General features: G+C 45.6%; 1 protein-coding gene across 6 annotated transcripts in view; it reads left to right on the forward strand.

The window, feature by feature from the left end:
* The window catches only part of EVC2 (EvC ciliary complex subunit 2), a 149,592-nt gene that overhangs the window by 60,901 nt on the left and 69,445 nt on the right, over positions 1 to 19,246 (forward strand). For 5 of the 6 annotated variants that reach the window (XM_012739712.2, XM_020283645.2, XM_075992953.1 and 2 more), the window contains 5 exons: positions 423 to 598; positions 10,618 to 10,777; positions 12,832 to 13,277; positions 18,137 to 18,341; positions 18,506 to 18,628. In XM_012739712.2, the coding sequence (XP_012595166.2) occupies positions 423 to 598; positions 10,618 to 10,777; positions 12,832 to 13,277; positions 18,137 to 18,341; positions 18,506 to 18,628 (1,110 nt within the window). The remainder of the gene's footprint in view (positions 1 to 422; positions 599 to 10,617; positions 10,778 to 12,831; positions 13,278 to 18,136; positions 18,342 to 18,505; positions 18,629 to 19,246) is intronic. The other variant, XM_075992952.1, reaches the window with a different exon arrangement.

A 19,246-nucleotide genomic window follows, 5' to 3' on the forward strand; every position in this document is an offset into this window, starting at 1 on the left:
TGTGGATTGAGGAGCACTCTTGCTGCTCTTTGTGCACACCCGTGTGGTCTCCTGAGTGTGGAGCCCCTGGGCCTTGGGCTGATGGCTGCTTTATGTCGGAGCTCCAGCTCCCTCCACAGCGGGGCGTGGTGCGTGGGCGAAGGATGACTGGGTGAAATTTATGTTCCATTTCTTAGGGCAGTAAAGACGCTCTGATAACCTTTTAGCACCTAGGTCTAGACGGCACTTTTCAAAGCCCTCATTTCTTATTTGTGTATACCTTCCTCATAAACCCTTGTTATGGACGGGGAGGCTAAAGGTGTTAGTCCCAGTGTTTCTTTTCCTGTTTATATTCTTCTGAAACGAAGAGTAATGTTTTAAGTATCTAGAAAGATTTTTCTCTAAATTTAACTAGGCATATTGTCTGAAATCTTTTTAAACAGGATAATGTAGAAGAGCTAATGGACTTTTTCCAGGCTAGTAAGAGGTATCATCTAAGTAAAAGATTCGGCCACAGAGCGTGCCTGGTGCGGAGCCTGCAGGCGTCGGAGAGCCGTGCGCAAGGCCTTCTGAGCGCCGCCGCGGCGCAGCTGCCGCGCCTTGTCCAGAAGCACGAGAGGTAAGGCCCGCTGCTGCCCGCTGCTGCCAGCTGTCTTTTGTGGCTGCTGGCTTGACAGAACACCACAGGCTGGGTGACTTATCGAAAGAAGAGGCTTATTTGGCTCACAGCTCTGCAGGCTGGGAAGCCCAAGGTCGGGCGGGGCCTTCTTGCCGCGCCACGGTATGGCAGCAGGATGCTGCGGGGGAGGCGGCCTGAGCGCCAGACAGAACGGCGACTCCTGTGGTGACAAGCCCACTCCCACGAGGACGGCACTGACCCATTCGTAAGAGTGGGGCCCTCATGACCCCATCACCTGTTAAAGGTCCCACCTCGTCATACCCTCCCAGTGGCAATTAAATTTCAACATGAGTTTTGGGGGAACGTTCAAACCATAGCACAAACTGCCCGAATGTTCTTCACTGAAGACCAACTAACTCTGTTGATGCAACATATGTGCTGACTATTTCTTACTTCTTTCTTTTTTGTTTTTGTTTTTTTTTTTTTTTTTTTTTTGAGACAGAGTCTCGCTTAATTGCCCAGGCTAGAGTGAGTGCCGTGGCGTCAGCCTCGCTCACAGCAACCTCAAACTCCTGGGCTCAAGCAATTCTACTGCCTCAGCCTCCCCAGTAGCTGGGACTACAGGCATGCGCCACCATGCCCGGCTAATTTTTTCTATATATATATCAGATGGCCAATTAATTTCTTTCTATTTATAGTAGAGATGGGGTCTCACTCTTGCTCAGGTTGGTTTCGAACTCCTGACCTCGAGCGATCCGCCCGCCTCGGCCTCCCAAAGTGCTGGGATTACAGGCGTGAGCCACCGCGCCCGGCCTCTTTTTTGTTTTTAAAAATTCTTTATTTTCATTATTATGGGTACATAAGAGTTCTATGTATTTATAGGATATATGTGATGTTTTGGTACAGGCATACGATGTGAATTAATCAAATCAGGGTAATTAGGGTATCCATCAGCTCAGGCCTTTATCATTTCGTTGTGTTAGGAACATTCCAAGTCCACTCTTGTAGTTATTTTAAAGTATACCCCAACTTATTTTTGATAATAGTCACTTTGTTGTGCTATCAAATATTGCTCATTCCATCTATATGTGTACTATATGGGATTATGGGTACTATATTTTTGTACCTATTAACCGTCCCCCCTTTATCCCTCCTTCCCCAGTACCCTTCCCAGCCTCTGGTAACCCTCTTTCTCTGTCTCCATGAGATCAATTGTTTTTAGTATTTAGCTCCCACATGTGAGTGAGAACATGTAAGATTTGTCTTTCTGTGCTTGGCTTATTTCACTTAACATAATGTTCTTCAGTTCCATCCATGTTGTTGCAAATGGCAGGATTTTAGTCTTTTTGTGGCTTTATAATATTCCATTGTGTATACATACCACAACTTCTTTATCCATTCATCTATTGATGGACATTTAGGTTGATTCGAAATCTGGGCTATTGTGAATCATGCTGCAATAAATGTGGGAATGCAGATATCTTTTCTATATAACAAATTCCTGTCTTTGGGATATATACCTGGCAGTGGGATTGGTGGGTCATATAGTAGTTCTATTTTCAGTTTTCTAAGGAACCTCCATACCGTTCTCCGTAGTAGTTGCACTAATTTACATCCCTTCCAACAATGTACAAGGGTTTCCCTTTCTCCACATTCTCACCAGCATTCATTGTTGCCTGTCTTATGGATAAAAAACATTTTACTAGGGTGAGGTAATATCTCATTGTAGTTTTGATTTGCATTTCTCTGATGACTGATGATGTTGAGCATTTTTTCATGTATTTGTTGACCATTTGTATGTCTTCTTTTGAGAAATGTCTATTCAGATCCTTTGCCCATTTTTAATCACATTTTTTGACTTTTTCCTGTTGAGTTGTTGAAGCTCCTTCTCCTTGTATATTCTAGTTATTGATCCCTTGTCAGATGGGTAGTGTGCAAATATTTTCTCCCATTCTGTGGGTATCTCTTCCCTTTGTTAATTGTTTCATTTTCTGTACAGGAGTATTTTAGCTTGATATGATACCATTTATCCGATTCTGCTTTGGTTCCTGTGCTTTGGGTCTATTACTCAAGAAATCGTTGCCTAGACCAGTGTCCTAAAGCATTTCCTGAATGTTTTCTTTTAGTAGTTTCATGGTTTCAGGTCTTAGTTTTAAGTCTTTAACCCATTCTGATTTGATTTTTGTATATGGCAAGAGATAAAGTTCTAGTTTCATTCTTCTGCGTATGGACATCCAGTTTTCCCAGCACCATTTATTGAAGAGATTGTTCTTTCCCCTCTGTATGTTCTTGGCACCTTTGTTGAAGATAAGTTCACTATAAGTGTATGGATTTATTTCTGAGTTCTTTCTTCTGTTCCATTGGTCTATGTGTCTGTTTTTATGCCAGTACCATGCTGTTTTGCATACTACAGCTCTGAAGTATAATTTGAAGTCAGATTATATGATTCCACCAGTTTTGTACTTTTTGCTCAGGATAGCTTTGGCTATTTTGGGTCTTTTGTGGTTCCATATAAATTTCAGGATTCTTTTTTCTATTTCTGTGAAGAATGTCATTGGTCTTTTGATGGGGATTGCACTGAATCTGTAGATCACTTTGAGTGGTCTGGACATTTTAACAATATTGATTCAACAGGCATGGAGTATCTTTCCATTTTGTGTGTCCTCTTCATTTTATTTCATCAATATTTTATAGTTTTCATTATAGAGATTTTCACTTCTTTGGTGAGGTTTATTCCTAGGCATTTTATTTTATTTGTAGCTACTGTAAATAGGATTACTTTCTTGTTTTCTTTTTCGGATTGTTTCTAGTTGGCATACAGAAATGCTACTGGTTTTTGTATATTGATTTTGTGTCCTACTTTATTGAATTTGTTTAACAGTTCTAATAGTTTTTTGGTGGAATCTTTAGGTTTCTCTTCAAAGTTCTTTTCAACTTTCCCTTACGGTACTTGTTGACTATCGGTCTCTTGCCACCTCTTAACAGTTTCACGCCCTCTTGAACTCTCTCTTCAAAGTTCCAGGTTTCTCTAAATAGAATATTGTATCATCTGCAGAGAAGGATAATTTGACTTCTTTCTTTCTAATTTGGATGCCTTTATTTCTTTCTCTTTCCTTATTGCTCTACCTAGAACTTCTTGTACTATGTTGAATAACTGTGGTAAGAGTGGGCATCTTTGTCTTGTTCCAAGTCTTACAGGAAAGGCTTTAGCTTTTCCCCATGCAATGTGATGCTTGTTGTGAGTCCATATGGCTTCGATGCCCATTTTTTTGAGAGTTTTTATCATGAAAAGATGTTGAATTTTATCAAATTCTTTTTCAGCATCAATTGAAATGATCACGTGGTGTTTTCCTTGTTCTGTTGATATGATGTATCACATTGATTGATTTGTGTGTGTTAAACCATTCTTGCATCTCTGGAATGAATCCCACTTGATCATTATGAGTAATATTTTTAATGTGTTGTTGAATTAGGTTTGCTTGCATTTTGTTGAGGATTTTTGCATCTATGTTCATCAGAGATATTGGTCTATAGTTTTATTTTTGTCGTTGTTGTGTCTTTGTCTTGTTTTGGTATCTGGGTAATACAGGCATCGCAGAATGAGTTTGGGAATATTCCCTCCTCCTCGATTTTTTGGAATAGTTTAAATAGGATTGATGTTAATTCTTCTTTGAATGCTTGGTAATATTCCACAGTGAAGGCATCGGATTTTGGGATTTTCTTTGAAGGGAGACCTTTTATTTTTGCTTTTATCTTATTGTTATTGGTTTATTCAGGTTTTGGATTTCTTTCTGGTTCAATCTTGGTAGGTTATAGATGTCTAGGTATTTAGCCCTTTCTCCTAGGTTTTATAATTTATTGGCATATAGTTGCTCATACTAGTCTCTAATGTTTCTTTGAATTTTTATAGTACTGGTTGTAATGTCTCCTTTTTCATTTCTGATTTTATTTATTTGGGTCTTTTCTCTTTTTTTCTTAGTTCTGACTAAAAGTATGTCAAATTTGTTTCTTTTCAAAAAACCAAGTTTTTGTTTCATTGATCTTTTGGATTTTTGTTGTTTCAGTTTCATTTATTTCTGCTGTAATCTTTATTATTTATTTTCTTCTAATTTTGAGTTTGGTTTGCTCTTGTTCTTCTAGTTCTTTGAGATGCATCATTAGGTTGTTTATTTGAAGTTTTTCTACTTTCCTGAGGTAGGCATTTTATTGTTATAAACTTTCCTTATGGCTTTTGCTGTATTCCATAGGTTTTGATATGTTTTCATTTTCATTTGTTTCATGGCATTTTTTAGTTTGCTTCTTAATCTTGTCATTGATTCACTGGTCACTCAGGACCATATTGTTTAATTTCTATGTTTCTGTAATTCCTAATGTTCCTCTTGTTATTGATTTCTAGTTTTATTCCATTATGGTTAGAGAAAATACTTGATATGATTTCAAGTTTTAAAAAATTTTTGATACTTGTTTTTTGGCCTAACATATGGTCTATCCTTGAGAATTATCCATGGGCCACGGAGAAGAATGTGTATTCTGCAGCTGTTGGATGAGGAGTTCTATAAATATCTGTTAGGTCCACTCGGTCTGTACTGCAGGTTGAATGTAATGCTTCTTTGTTGATTTTCTGTCTAGATGACCTGTCCAGTACTGAAAGTGGAGTGTTGAGGTCTCGAATGATTATTGTATTGTATTGTATTATTGGGGTCTATCTATATCTTTAGCTCTGATAATATTTGCTTTATATATCTGGGTGCTCTAGTATTGGGTACATATATATTTAGAATTGTTATATCCTCTTGCTGAATTGGCCCCTTTATCATTATATCATGACCTTCTTTGCCTCTTTTTACAGGTTTTGTCTTGCAATATATTTTATGTGATACAAGTATAGCTACTCCTGCTCTTTTTTGGTTTCCATTTGCATGGAATATCTTTTTCCTTCCCTTTATTTTCAGTCTATGTGCATCTTTATAGATGAAGTTGGTTTCTTATAGACAACATATAGTTGAGTATTTTTTTAAATCTATTCATCCACTCTATGTCTTTTGATTAGAGTGTTTAATCCATTCATATTAAATGTTATTATTGATATGTAAGACTTATTGCTGCCATGTTGTTTTTTGATTTCTGGTTGTTTTATGGTTCTTTTCTTTTCTTTCCTGTCTTCTTCTTTCTTCCTGTCTTCTTTTGTTAAAGATGATTTTCTTTGGTAGTGTGTTTTAATTTCTTACTTTTTATTATTTGTGGATCTGTTGTAGATTTTTTGATTTGAGGTTACCATGAAGCTTGTAATAAACATTTTATAACAAATTTTAAACATATTGAAACTCTCCTTACAAACAAATAAATAAGCAAAAAGAAATTCTACACTTTAATTTCTTCCCCCTCCATTGCTTTTTAACTTTTAGTTATTTCCATCCATATCGTTTTATGCTATATCTCAGAAAGTTGTAGTTATTTGTGACAAGTTTGCCTTTTAGTCTTCCTACTCAAGATACAAGTGATTTATACAGTGCAATTATGTTGATACAATAGAATATTCTGTATTTGTGTACTGTTATCAGTGAGTTTTATACCTTCAGATGATTTCTTATTGTTCATGAACTTCCTTCTCTTTCATATTGAAGAACTTTTTAGCATTTCTTGTAAGACAGAACTGGTTTTGATGAAATATCTTTGTCTAGAAAAGTCTTTATTTCTCCTTCATGTTTGAAGAATATTTTTTTTTTTTTTTTTTGAGACAGAGTCTCGCTTTGTTGTCCAGGCTAGAGTGAGTGCCGTGGCGTCAGCCTAGCTCACAGCAACCTCACACTCCTGGGCTCCAGCGATCCTTCTGCCTCAGCCTCCCGAGTAGCTGGGACTACAGGCATGAGCCACCATGCCCGGCTAATTTTATATATATATATCAGTTGGCCAATTAATTTCTTTCTATTTATAGTAGAGACAGGGTCTCGCTCTTGCTCAGGCTGGTTTTGAACTCCTGACCTTGAGCAATCCGCCCACCTCGGCCTCCCAGAGAGCTAGGATTACAGGCGTGAGCCACCGCGCCCGGCCATGAAGAATATTTTTACAGGGTGTAATAATATTCTAGGTTTAAGGTTTCTTTCCTTTAGCACTTTGAATATGTCATGCTACCACTCTCTCCTGGCCTGTAAGTTTCCACTGAGAAGTCTGCTGCCTGATGTACTGGAGCTCCTTTGTATGGTTTTTTTCTTGTTTCCCTTGGAGCCTTTTCATTATCTGTGGCCTTTGGGAGTCTGATTATTAAATGCCTTGAGGTAATTTTGTTTGGGTTAAATCTGCTTGGTGTTTTATGACCTACTTGTACCTGAATATTGATATCTTTCTCTAGATTTAGAAAGTTCTCTCTTATTTTGTTGAATAACTTTTCTACCTTAGTCTCTTTCTGTATCCTCTTAGACTTGCCCTTTTGAGGCTATTTTGCAGGTCTGGTAGGTATGCTTCCTTTTTTTCTTTTTCTCTTCTGACTATGTGTTATCAAGTAGCCTGTCTTCAAGCTCACTAATGCTTTCTTCTGCTTGGTCAGTTCTGCTATTGAAAGATTCTGATGCTTTTCTCAGTTTGTCAGTTCATTTTTTCAGCTCCAGAATTTCTGTTTCATTTTTTCTTATTATTTCAATGTCTTTGTTACATTTCTCTGATAGGTTTCTGAATTCCTTCTGTGTTGTCTTGAAGTCCAGTGAGCTTCTCAGGACAGCTGTTTTGAATTCTTTGTCTGAAAGGTCACCTGTCTCCATCACGCTGGGACTGGTCACTGGTACTGTATGTGGTTCATTTGGTGAGGTCCTGTCTTCCTGGATGTTCTTGATGCTTGTGGGTGTTCTTCAGTGTCTGGGTGTTGAAGAGGAGGTGTTTATTTTAGTCTTCACAGTCTGGGCTTGTTTGAATCTGTGTCTCTTGAGAAGGCTTTCCAGATATTCAAAGAGAATTGAGTATTGTGGTCTAGGTCTTTGGTCACTGTAGCCATATGAGCACTGGGGGTGCCCTAAGCCTAGTAATGCTGTGATTCTTGCGTATTCCTCGTGGTAACACCTTGGTGTACTTGGTAAGATACAAGAGAATGCTCTGGCTTAGCAGACAAAGTCCCTAACTCTCTGTGCTGGGCTACTGTGAGGTGGGCACTCCCTCATGGCCACCCATGCCAGGTCACACCTGAAGCCAGCCAGTCTCACCCAAAGCCTGTGGTGACTGTTGTCTGGCTACCTGTGATGTTTATTCAGAGCCCAAGGACTCTATAGTCAGTAGGAGGTGAATCCTGCCAGGACTGGCTCATTCCCTTCAGGGCAGTGTGTTTCCTTCTGGCCCAGGATGGGTCTAGAAATGCCTTCCAGGAACCAAGGCTGGGACTCAGGCCTCAGAAGTCTCTTGGTACTTTATTTTACCGTAGCTGAGCTGGTACTGAGATGCAAAGCAAAGTTCTCTGAGCTCTTCCCTTTCCTTTCCGCAAATGGAAGAAGACTCCCTGAGCTGCTCTGCATGGAGTTGGGGGAGGGGCGGCACAGGCGCTCACTTGGCCCCCACAGCTGGTGTTTCACTGGGTCACGTGCACCCCCAGTCCACTGGCTCCGAACCACAGGAATTGCCCAAGGACTGCAGCCTTTGTGGCCTGACTGCCTTGGAATTTGGTCCAGGCTCCAGGCCATTTTTCTTCTGCCAGTGGGGTGGCGGGGCTAGCTGGAGGTTTCCCTCTGGGCTGGTGTGAATGTCTAGATGCCCCTCCGTGGTGGCCAGCAGAATCGTGCCCTGTGCTGTGTCCCCCTGTTTGGTGGCACCACAGAGACGGGGAGGGTGGCACAGGCAGTGCAGGGCTGTCTTTGCTGCCCTCCTCGGTGTCTCTTTCCTTCGCATAATGCCAGAAACAGTACTGTGATCCCTCATCTGAGTTTTGGTTCTACTGAAGGTGCCTCCTTGCATGGATAGTTGTTGAATTTGGTGTTCATGAGGAGGGACAGTTGCTGGAAGCTTCTATTCTGCCATTTTGCTCCACCCCCTTGTCCCTTACTTATCTCTTAAGAAGAATTCTCTAGTTGTAAAAGTCCTTTGCATTATAGAATTTAGGCACATACACAGCAGTCAAGATAATCATATAGTGAACCCCTGTGTGGTCATTGTTCGGCGTCAGCAGGTGTTAACTCATGGCCAACCTTGATGTAGCTATAGTGCCGTCCTGGACTAGTGTGAAGCCAGTCCCCATCAACACTTTCTGGAGAAATCCATGGTGGTTGTGATGGAAGAGCTCACTTCTCTGAGATCCAGCACACCTCTGGCTCCTGCATTCACCTTTGGCATTAGGTATAAATGTAGAGATGCTTGTCATGGATTCTGGATGGTTTATCTCGGCAGCACCTGGGTGCCACGTGGCCAGATAAATGGCGGCACTGCTGAGTTCTCATCTGAGCAGTCGCTCCGCGTTCCATGGCGTTCTGCACAACTCTGCTTTCGGGCAGCTCAACTGCAAACAATTACGAGACGCTCTAAATGAATTAGGGACATGACTATAAAGATGACTTTTTGGCTCTCTTACAGCAACAATTCGTGGTTTTATGAATTGTTTTTACTACTTAGGTAATTTTTTCAGGGCTTTGTTCCTCTCTTGCCCTGCTTAATGAGGATTCTGTAATGTGCAAATTATGCAAACACTTCCCACATAAAAATGCTAATCAATGTAGCACTGCAGTTTACTTGAGCTTCCTGATTAATTTGCACTTAGGTGAGAGAAATAGTTTCCTGCCTTTGATTAAAGTGCCTAATAGCTGGTTGTAAGCAGTTACCAGGGAAGAATATTTTACCTATTGTTTTTTAATTCTCTTTGAAAAGACTGGCACGGATGTATAATTCTAAAACATGTATCTACTATTCTTTCTTTCAAGAAGGCTCCCTTGAGAGTTTAGCCTGTGCCAAGCTGGTACCCGGCCTAGGGATGCACACAGACTAAGTGCAGTAGCAGGGTGGTAGCAGGGTGTACTGGCCAGGGTTTTCCTGAGAAACAGAACTAATAGAAAATATATACTGATGGAAAATGGCTGAAAGAAAAGAAAAAAAAAAAACAAAAAAAAAAAAAAAAAAAAAAAAAAAAAAAAAAAAAGAAAATATATAAAGCACTGTCCAGAAAGTATCCAACCATTATTAATAGAATCTTATATTAACAATGGCTGGATACTTTCCGGACAGCCCTCAAATATACACATATATTTTATATACATATATATATAGAGAGAGAGAGATTGATTAATTGATTATAGGAATTGGGTCACATAATTATGGAGGCTGAGAAGTCCCACTATCTGCCATCTGCAAAACAGAGCCCCAGGAAATCAGGTCTGAGCCTGAAGGCCTGAGAACCGGGAGAGCAGATAGTGTAAATCTCAGTCCAGGGCAGAAGAAGATGAAATGAGATGTCCCACTTTAAGCTGTGGGGCACAAAAAAGGGACAAACTCTTCCTTCCTCTGCCTTTTTGGTCTCTTCAAGACCTCAGTGTATTGGGTGATGCACTCACACTGGGGAGTACCACCTGCTCTCCTGATCTCACCTGGAAACACTGTCACAGACATACCTAGAGATAACGTTCACCTGGGCCAGTCAGGTTCATGCACACAATTAACCATTACACAGAGTGTTCCCTGCAGTCACCTCCTAGGCTTTGTTTGTGCTACTCCTGACAGTAGGAGTTTTAATCCACCATTTCCTCCTGGAAGATTCGATCCATACCACAGTGTTCCTGCAAATGTTATTTTCTCCCAGAACTCTCGCCAATTTCCACCCTAACAGATGATCTCTCTCCTGTGTTGAGCTTTCTCTGCCCATCTCTAATGACACTGACCTTACTCTGCTGGTATTTTATGAATATCTTAACTGCCCATTCTCCTAATCCTTCTGGAGGGCAAATATTTTTCTGATTCATACCAAACTAATGTGGAGATAAATGTTCAGCCACAACAGCAGTCAAGCTACAGGTGAGTTTGAAGAGTGCATTAATTAGCTTTTCATCTTTTCCATCTAGAGCGGGATACTTGGATGAAGATCAAATGGAAATGCTCCTGGAGCGTGCTCAGACAGAAGTCTTTTCTATAAAACAGAAGTTGGACAATGACTTAAAGCAGGAAAAGAAAAAACTCCACCAAAAGTTAATAATTAAGAGAAGACGAGAGTTGCTGCAAAAGGTACATAAGGCATTGTGCTATTTGTCCTTTGCATGACCATTTCTGAGCACCCACTGAGTGCCAGGTACTGTGTCAGGTGTTGCCAGCAGCGTGCTCAGAAGGGCGACTGTGCAGGCATCGAATGTGCCATCTGTAATTGATTGGTAGTGACTGCAGGCATCGAATGCGCCATCTGTAATTGATTGGTAGTGACTGCTGTGTCAAGCAGGATTCTCCAAGTCCTATCCTGCCTGTGCATAGCAGAAGGTTGTGGTAGACTACTCATGTCTGCACAGGCAAAGCACAGGAGTGCTGGTTTGAGTGACTGCTGATGACAGGTACTAACATTCACTGAGTGTTTTCTTAGCACTGTGCTAAGTGTGTTATATAAGAGATCTTGTTAAATCCCTACATTAACCCTATGAGGGAGGTACTGTTTTTTTCTGTTTTCTTTTAAATGAAGACACTGAAGCTTATAGTGTTTAATCAATGTGGTCAAGGCCAAATACCGAGTGAGCAGCACGCATGGCAGGTGTTGGGGAGCGCCAAGAGCACGAGGAGGTGAGGTGTGCCAGGAGGTGAGGGCAGCGGCTGGAGTGCACCTGTCTGGGAGTCAGTGCCAAGCCAGTGGGGGCGTGGTGTGCAAGGCCAGCGATGGTGGGGAACACTGAAGGGTTTTCAGCAGATAGAGAGAGAGATAAGATTTGTGATCCTGGAAGCTCGCGTTGGTTGGAGTTGGAGGAACCTGGGAACACTAAACCCCTGGGAGGCTGTGACACTTGGCCAGGTGAGAGCTGATGAGGGCCTAAACCAGCAGCACAGAGCACAGGTGGTAAGGACAGATTGAGAGGGTATGTGGCACGTGCACGGTCATCTGGGTAGTGGGCTAGTGGGCTGGTACTATTTGGGGGAACAGAGAGGATGCAGAATAATTTTTAAATGTGATCAATAGAAACTCTGCCTTCTATTATATTACCAAATGTGGGCCCAACAGATAGCCACGCCCCTCACCTTGACCACTGAAATATATCACATCGTGAGCAACACCCCATTCACCTCTGAGCCACTGGGTAAGGGGTCAAAACCACACGTCCCTGATGTCTGGCTCGGTCCAAGGTTCGTATCTAGAAGGATGGATGCACTGCAGATCTTACAAGAGATTCTGGAAGGCTTCTGTGAATATTATCTCTTGTAGCTACTTTTGATAAATACTGTGAGTGGCCCGCAATTAGAATATAGCTCCATGAAGGCAAAAATGTACGAATCTCCAGTGTTGAGGACACTGCCTGACACATAGTAGGTGCTTAATAAGTATATTTATAGGGCTAATGAATTGACACTCTCTGGTGACCAGGACCCACGAACACAAGGAAGAGCGTCTCACGCCCTCTCAGCCAGGACTGAGACTGCGCGCCTGCTCTTGTAAACACTGCCGCAGCGGGCATCTCTGTGCGTGCGGTTCCTGCCCACCGTGGGTCTTTACTCCACTGTCCTTTCTCCCAGGAGTGTTCTTTCTTGACTTCTTCCTTAAAGGTCCTTTGGTGACCTCCTCATTTAAGTTGTCTCTCAATGATCTCAGGTTTTTCCCTTTAAAATAGCACAATTTGCAGACACTGTGTGCCTGGCGCACAGTAACACCGATAGCAGATGTGTATTGGTGTGACCTCCACACCGGGCACGCCTCTAAGAGCTGCGCATGTATGCAGCAACTCACTGATACCCACAACTGCTCTGTGAGGCCGATTCTATTACCATCCCCATTTTGTAGATTAGGAAGAGGAGGCACAGAGAAGTAAGACTCTTGCTTTGGGTCACTCAGCTTGTGAATGGAGAAGCCAGGATTAGAACCTGGGTACTTTGCCTTGCCTACTCAGTAAATATGTGTTCAATGAATATTGAAGACGTGAAGTTTTTGCTGTCTTTCATTTTCTTAAGAATAATTTTCTAGATGTGAGGTGGTTGGGGGAAGGCCATACACACCCTGTGCCTCTGCAACAGGTTTCCAGAGCGTTTTCCCAAAGGGCTGCGCCCAGCTAGCCTGCCCCGCCTAATTTCCCTTTCCACACTTCCGCCAGCACAAGGAGCAGCGCAAGGCGCAGCTGTCCATCGGCGAGGCGGCGGAGGACGCGGGCCAGCTCCTGCAGCAGTGGCGCTGCACGGTGGCCGAGCACGGCGCGGGCCTGGAGGAGCTGCAGGAGTGTCTGGACCAGGCGGCCCTGGACGGGCTCAGGGCCCTGACCCTCTCGCTGTCCGAGAAAGCCACCGAGGAGCTGCGGCGCCTCCAGAACTCGGCGCTGACCCAGGAGCTGCTCAGGCGCGGCGCGCCCTGGCTCTTCCTGCAGCAGGTCCTGGAGGAGCACGGCCGGGAGATGGCCGCGCGCGCCGAGCAGCTGGAGGGCGAGGCGCGGGACCGGGACCGCGAGGGCGTCCAGAGCGTGAGGCAGAGGCTGAAGGAGGAGGCTCTGGAGGCCGCGGTGGAGGAGCAGGCGGAACTGCGGCACTGGGAGCGCGCGGTCTTCACGTGAGTGTGGCTGCCGTCGACCCCTGGCCTGGGAGGGTCCCCACGCCCTGCTTATGGGCCGACCTAGCGCAGGGCACGTGGCCCTGGGCAGAGGAGATCCGTGCATATCTTGATCACTGAACTCCAGCAGGAGGACCCCGCGCCAGGCGGGCTGCGGGACTGAGCGAGCATAGCCGAGCAGAGCCAGAGCCGGGGCTGTGGGAGGCGGGCAGAGCAGTGTGGGGAGGGGAACTTGCGGTTGGCCAGTCCCGGTCCTCCTGGTTTCACCAAATGCCAAGGCCACGCGATAGTGGGCCTTAATTTTAGTTCTTCCACCACGTGGCACAGCCTTTCCACTTGGCCCTTTCATCCATTGGTTCATTAATTGGGCTACTTGTTTTTATTATTAACTCAAAAACCATGTAATGACTTCTACTTCTTTTTTCGGGGGCAGGGGATTGGGAGAGCTTTAAGATTGTATTTTAGTTCACAATTTGCCCCTTTTGGCCAAGATCTGCCAGAGGTAGCACCTATGGCCAAACCCTTATTTTGTCCCATCCATTGCCAGGGTGGTGTGGTCACCTGCCCTGGGTCCATCCAGTCCCTCGGTGGGACCCTTGTGGCCAAGAGGACTGAAGAGCCAAAAGGGAGCTTACAACCAATTAAATATTTTAGGCCAAACAGGACTGGAGGTAGACAGGCATTCATTAACACTTTAAAACCTTCTAGGCAAGATAAGAGTAAAATCTAAAATGTCAAAGACAAAGCTACAAAACTAATTTACCTATAAGTGTTGAGCTACTGTATGCTTGGGTCTAGTGGTAGACTTGCAGCAAACATAAACATTGCTAACATGTAAGCTAAGGGGATTTAGAGACCTTTATTGTGTCATAATATTTTAGTCTCTTTAATAATTTATATTAAAGTGGCCGACAAATTACTCATTATATCTATCTCCTTTTGTATAAACCCATAACTGAGAACAATTATACTCAGGAAGTTCTAAGTCTATAAGAAGCAGGAAAAAAAATTTTATGATTGAAATGGATATCTATAGCATGTAGTCTGAGAAAACAAAGTATTTCAGTTGTATTCCTTTAGGCTTCTGTGTGCCCCTCCTTGATCTGGAGGGCCTAACTAATTCCATCCCCCCAGTCGGCCGTTACAATCTGACACACCCCTCTTCCCTGATAGTCCCTGGGCCTGACTTCTACTTCTGAGTAGGAGAAAGGAGACTACAGCTACTAACATTCCCCCTGCAGCAACTGGAAAATGGTGGATGAACTGCACAAATAGACTCTCTAGACCTGGGAGCTGTGGCAGTGAGGACAAGCTGGAGTCAGATTCCAGGGAGGCCAGCGCCCTGCAGTCCTCTCCCTGCGCCACGCGCCGTTTCTCCTTGCGACTGAGACTTGGCGTGGCCGCAGCAGCCAGCCCTCAGTGGTGCTGTGGAGACCAACAGAGCTGTCCGCAGTTGTTTGGGGCTGGCTCACACGATTGGAAACTTGAGGAGCCTCAAATACAGGCAGTGTGGATTGAGACACAGGCAGTGGAGACCAAAGGGACCTGGGCTTAAATTCCAGGACCACCACTTACTGTTGGGTGTGAGCAAGTCACTTCACCTCCCTGGATCTCCTCTCTCTTGCCTGTGAAACGAGGACCGCAATAATGGAATCTTCTAGGGTGCCTTCAGCAGCATGTGGTGCCCGCTGGCGGGTTAAGTGTGAAGACAGTGTCTGTATGAGAGCCTGGGCCTTCTCGGACCTTTGATGGACAGCAGGTGGTGGAGCATCGGTCTGCAGGCCCCGGGGTGGAAGTTGTCTCCCATCGTCTCAATGGCCTCAGTGATTTCATGCGCCTTCCCACACGGTTCTTGTCCCTGGAGACTGACCTTGATCCCCGAGAGCAGGCCCCAGGTGTCTGCAGAGAGAGATCTTGTCTTGGTTTGCACAAGTGACCTCTGGCTCCTCCCCATCTGTCTCCATTGTGATTCTGGCCTCATTTAGTCTTCGGTAGTTTTTCCTTTTTTGACAGAGAAAACGAGATACTGTCTTTTCTAAGCCTGTAAAAATCAAATCCTTAAATGCTATTTTTTTATTCCCATGGATTATTCTCATCAGTATTTATTCTGCTCAAATTCTCTTTTCATGTTCAAGCTGGTTTTGGATTCTTCTTAGTGTGTGAATTAGTTTGGCATTCCTGTTACTAGATGGGTCATTTTCTCCAACTTCATTTGGCTCCATTTTGCAGGGAGTATTAATGAAGTCGCCACTGATTTAGCCATTTAACAGGAAAAAAACCTCTCACTTGGCTATCAGAAAACTCTGATTTTTCTAAGGGTTTAAAGGATCAACTCTATACACAATGTGAGTCTGCTTATATACTTTGCTTCTTTAAGATTCTGTTTAAAAGGTTGCAGCCTTTATTTCTGAGGCACTATGTAAAATGGCATTGCACAATAGTTTTGCAACATTTTTATAAGCTTCCCAGTTTTGAGCAAGATGGGGCTGTAAAACTGGTCAGCTGAAGTAGGAATTAATGAGGAATATTTTTGCCAGGAATGTATGTCTTGGAGACTTCTTTCCTAAGTTCCTGCCTTGATTTCAAACTCCTTCGTGTCAAAGATTCTGCCTCTTGTATCTCTGTATTCTCTTGGTGCTTGTGTAACAGGGGTTAGGACAAGACGACTAAGGACTGCTCTGGCTTGAAGGTGGACGCGAGTACACTCAGATGTACCGCTGCTTTCCCTGGGTCACGAGCAAAGGCTCTGCAGGGGGAAGGTGCCAGGGAGTGGCTGCAGTTTCTGGACCCACAGAAGGAGGAACCCAGGACAGGGGTGTCACATGTCGTGAGCTTGGGGACTTCAGACTATTTTTGATGGAGGATTCATGTCATCCCTGAAGGTCCCATTCTGCCTTCGTGAGAGGACTTTCCAGCTGGCCTACAGCCCCTTTCCCGCATGGAGACTTGGGTGCACTAAGCCTGACCCTGGCCAGCCTGGTAGGTGTTCTGCAGATATTTCCAAGCTTAAAGCATCCACAGAGCACATTCTTTGCCACCACTGTTGACAGAACATTGCCAGAGCAACCAAACGCATCCTTTTGTCACAGAGACTTTGTTGAATGAATAAGTGAGCAGATGCACACTGCCCAAAGCAGGGAGAAAGAGAAAAGACCAATCCCTGAACTGTCCCTTCTGCGCCAGAGAGGAATTCTGTCCAGACGTTCCGGGACTCCCGTATGGCCTCCTGTGGCCAGGCCTGGCTCCTGCGAGGCCGGGAGAGTGAGCGTGTGGCTCTTCTCCCTTCAGAGGGCGCGGGGCCTTGCGGAAGGGAAGAGGGACGTCCCTCCTTTCTGCGTCTGGAATTGGAGGACCAGGTTGGGGGTGAGCAAGGAGGTGGGCAAATGTGCTTGTTCCTTAGTGTTTCCATGACAAAGGACCACAGCCTGGGTGGCTTAAAACAGAAGGCGTTTATTCTCTCACGGTTTTGGAGGCCGGAATTCCAAGATCGGGGTGTTGGTAGGGCTACCCTCCCTCCAAAGGTTCTAGAACGGGATCTGTTCCATGCCTTCTCTTAGCTTCTGGTGTTGCCGGCAGTCCTTGGTGTTCACTGGCCTGTAGGCGTGCCGCTCGTCTCTGCCTCTGTCCTCACACAGCCTCTGCCTGTGAGCTTGTCTCTCTCCTCCTGTTTCTATCAGAACTCCAGTCAGATTAGATTAAGGGCCCTCTACTCCCATGCAACCTCATCTTAACTTCTTTTTTTTTTTTTTTTTTTTTTTTTTTTTTGAGACAGAGTCTCGCTTGTTGCCCAGGCTAGAGTGAGTGCCGTGGCGTCAGCCTAGCTCACAGCAACCTCAAACTCCTGGGCTCAAGCAATCCTGCTGCCTCAGCCTCCCGAGTAGCTGGGACTACAGGCATGCGCCACCATGCCCGGCTAATTTTATATATATATATTAGTTGGCCAATTAATTTCTTTCTATTTATAGTAGAGACGGGGTCTCGCTCTTGCTCAGGCTGGTTTCGAACTCCTGACCTCGAGCAATCCGCCCGCCTCAGCCTCCCAGAGTGCTAGGATTACAGGCGTGAGCCACCGCGCCCGGCTCATCTTAACTTCTTAATCACATCTACAAAGACCTGTGTCCAAGTAAAGTGACATTCGCAGGTACCATGGGTTAGGACTTGAACATATTTTTCGGGGGGACACAATTCAACCTGTAGGCTAGGGCTAGGGCTAGGGCTAGGGTTAGGGTTAGGGTTAGTGGTTTCCATGCTAGAAACCACAGTGAGTGGTTTAGGTTAGGGTTAGGGTTGCGGGCAGTCCTTGGTGTTCACTCGAGTGTAGACGTACCACTCTTCTCCTTCTCTGTCCTCACAGGGTCTCTACCTGCGTGTTCTCTGTAAACCACTCACTGTGGTTTCTAGCATGGAATAGGTTTCCACTAAGTGATCATGTCAATTAATCATGTTTTCGAGCCAAGTGCAGGAGACCCCCTTCGTCCTGAGCCCCTGATCTGAGCTGGCCATCTGTCCTCTGTGCCACTGTCCCTATGCACAGTGTGCCACTGGCTAGTGGACAACGCTTTGTTTTCATGGCTGTCTCTAAAGCAAGACAAGGTTATCTTCAAGGTCACAACTGATGGAAGAGACACCCTCCCAGGTTCGCCTCATTCGACTCTAACCCTCAGCCGCAATATGGTGTCACGTCCAACACAACACACGTTAGTGCTTAAGAAACACTTGTGGGATGGATGTGTGGCCGGGGCGCTGGGCTGCGCCCTCCAGAGTGGATATGACTGATGGCCTTTGAACCTCCGGCTGCACCACCCAGCCTGCCCCCGCACTTTCTCTGGGTAAGACGCTTTGCTGTCCTTCCCTCTCAGGAGGCTCCGCTGCGCAGCCTTCTCTGTGTCTGAAGAGGAGCTGCTTGGGCTGCAGCAGGACATCCAGGGCTGCTTCGCTCAGATGGACAGGAGCTTGGCCCTCCCCAGGATCCGGGCCCGAGTCCTGCTGCAGCAGTTTCAGACTGCTTGGCGCGAGGCGGAGTGCCTGAAACTGGACCAGGCCCTGGCTGCCCCCGAGCTGCAGGTAGGAGGGATGTGTTGGTGCCCCGCCCCCGTCTGGCCTAGTGCAGATTTTGCAGTTCCGTGAGCTGCAGAGACTTCTATCGGCCTGCGGAGGCCTGGGGACTGCGTGACTCACTGGTGACCACAGACCACCTTCTTGCCGTGTTTTCTCTGACCCCTCTCTAGCAGCAGTCCAAGGTGAGAAAGCCACGGGCCAAGAGTAAAAGCAAGATAGACCTTCTGAAGAAGTGCATTGAAGATAAAGTTCGCCTCTGTGAGGAGCAGCCCCCCGAAGACCTGGGTGAGAAGGTCGGTGCTTCAGCCTCTCCCGTCTCTCTGCGTGCGGCGGGCACTGGCCGCAGGCCCATTCGCAGCCCGCGGAGCCCTGGGGCCTGTGCCGTCCATGCCCACCCAGGCACGCCCGCACAAACGTGTGCTCCTCCAACAGGACCCCGCCCTCCGCCAGGCCTTTCCACCCGGCTTTCCTCCCGGCACCATCCTCCTCCCTGCCTGGGCTCTCCCAGCATCCTTTGGGCCTCATGTGGGGCACTGTCTTCACTGGTTGTGGTGACTGCCACATTTGTGCCTGGCTCTCCTGGGGCACCGGCATCTTCGTCCCACTCTCATGTCCCTGCTCGTGTTGCACACCTGCCCCGCGCTCCCACGAGCACAGGGGCCTCCCCCAGCGCCGCTTCATCTGCGGTATCCGGCACTCTCCGTGCGGTCTCCTTGGCCGCTCCACTCTGTGTTCTTCCCTCTTCCTGGAATTTCCTTTCCACTGTCCTCACCTGGGTGCGTGGCTTTTGCGCTTGCTGTCCTAAGGTGTTGCCTCCATCCTTGGGTGTCCCCTCTTCCAGGAAGCCCTCCCTGAACACCCAGGTCTTCCCACGTGTCCCACCCACGCCGGCTCCCTTCTTGCCGCACAGC

This window comes from Microcebus murinus, chromosome 16 (assembly GCF_040939455.1).
Source record: "Microcebus murinus isolate Inina chromosome 16, M.murinus_Inina_mat1.0, whole genome shotgun sequence".
Lineage (NCBI taxonomy): Eukaryota > Metazoa > Chordata > Mammalia > Primates > Cheirogaleidae > Microcebus > Microcebus murinus.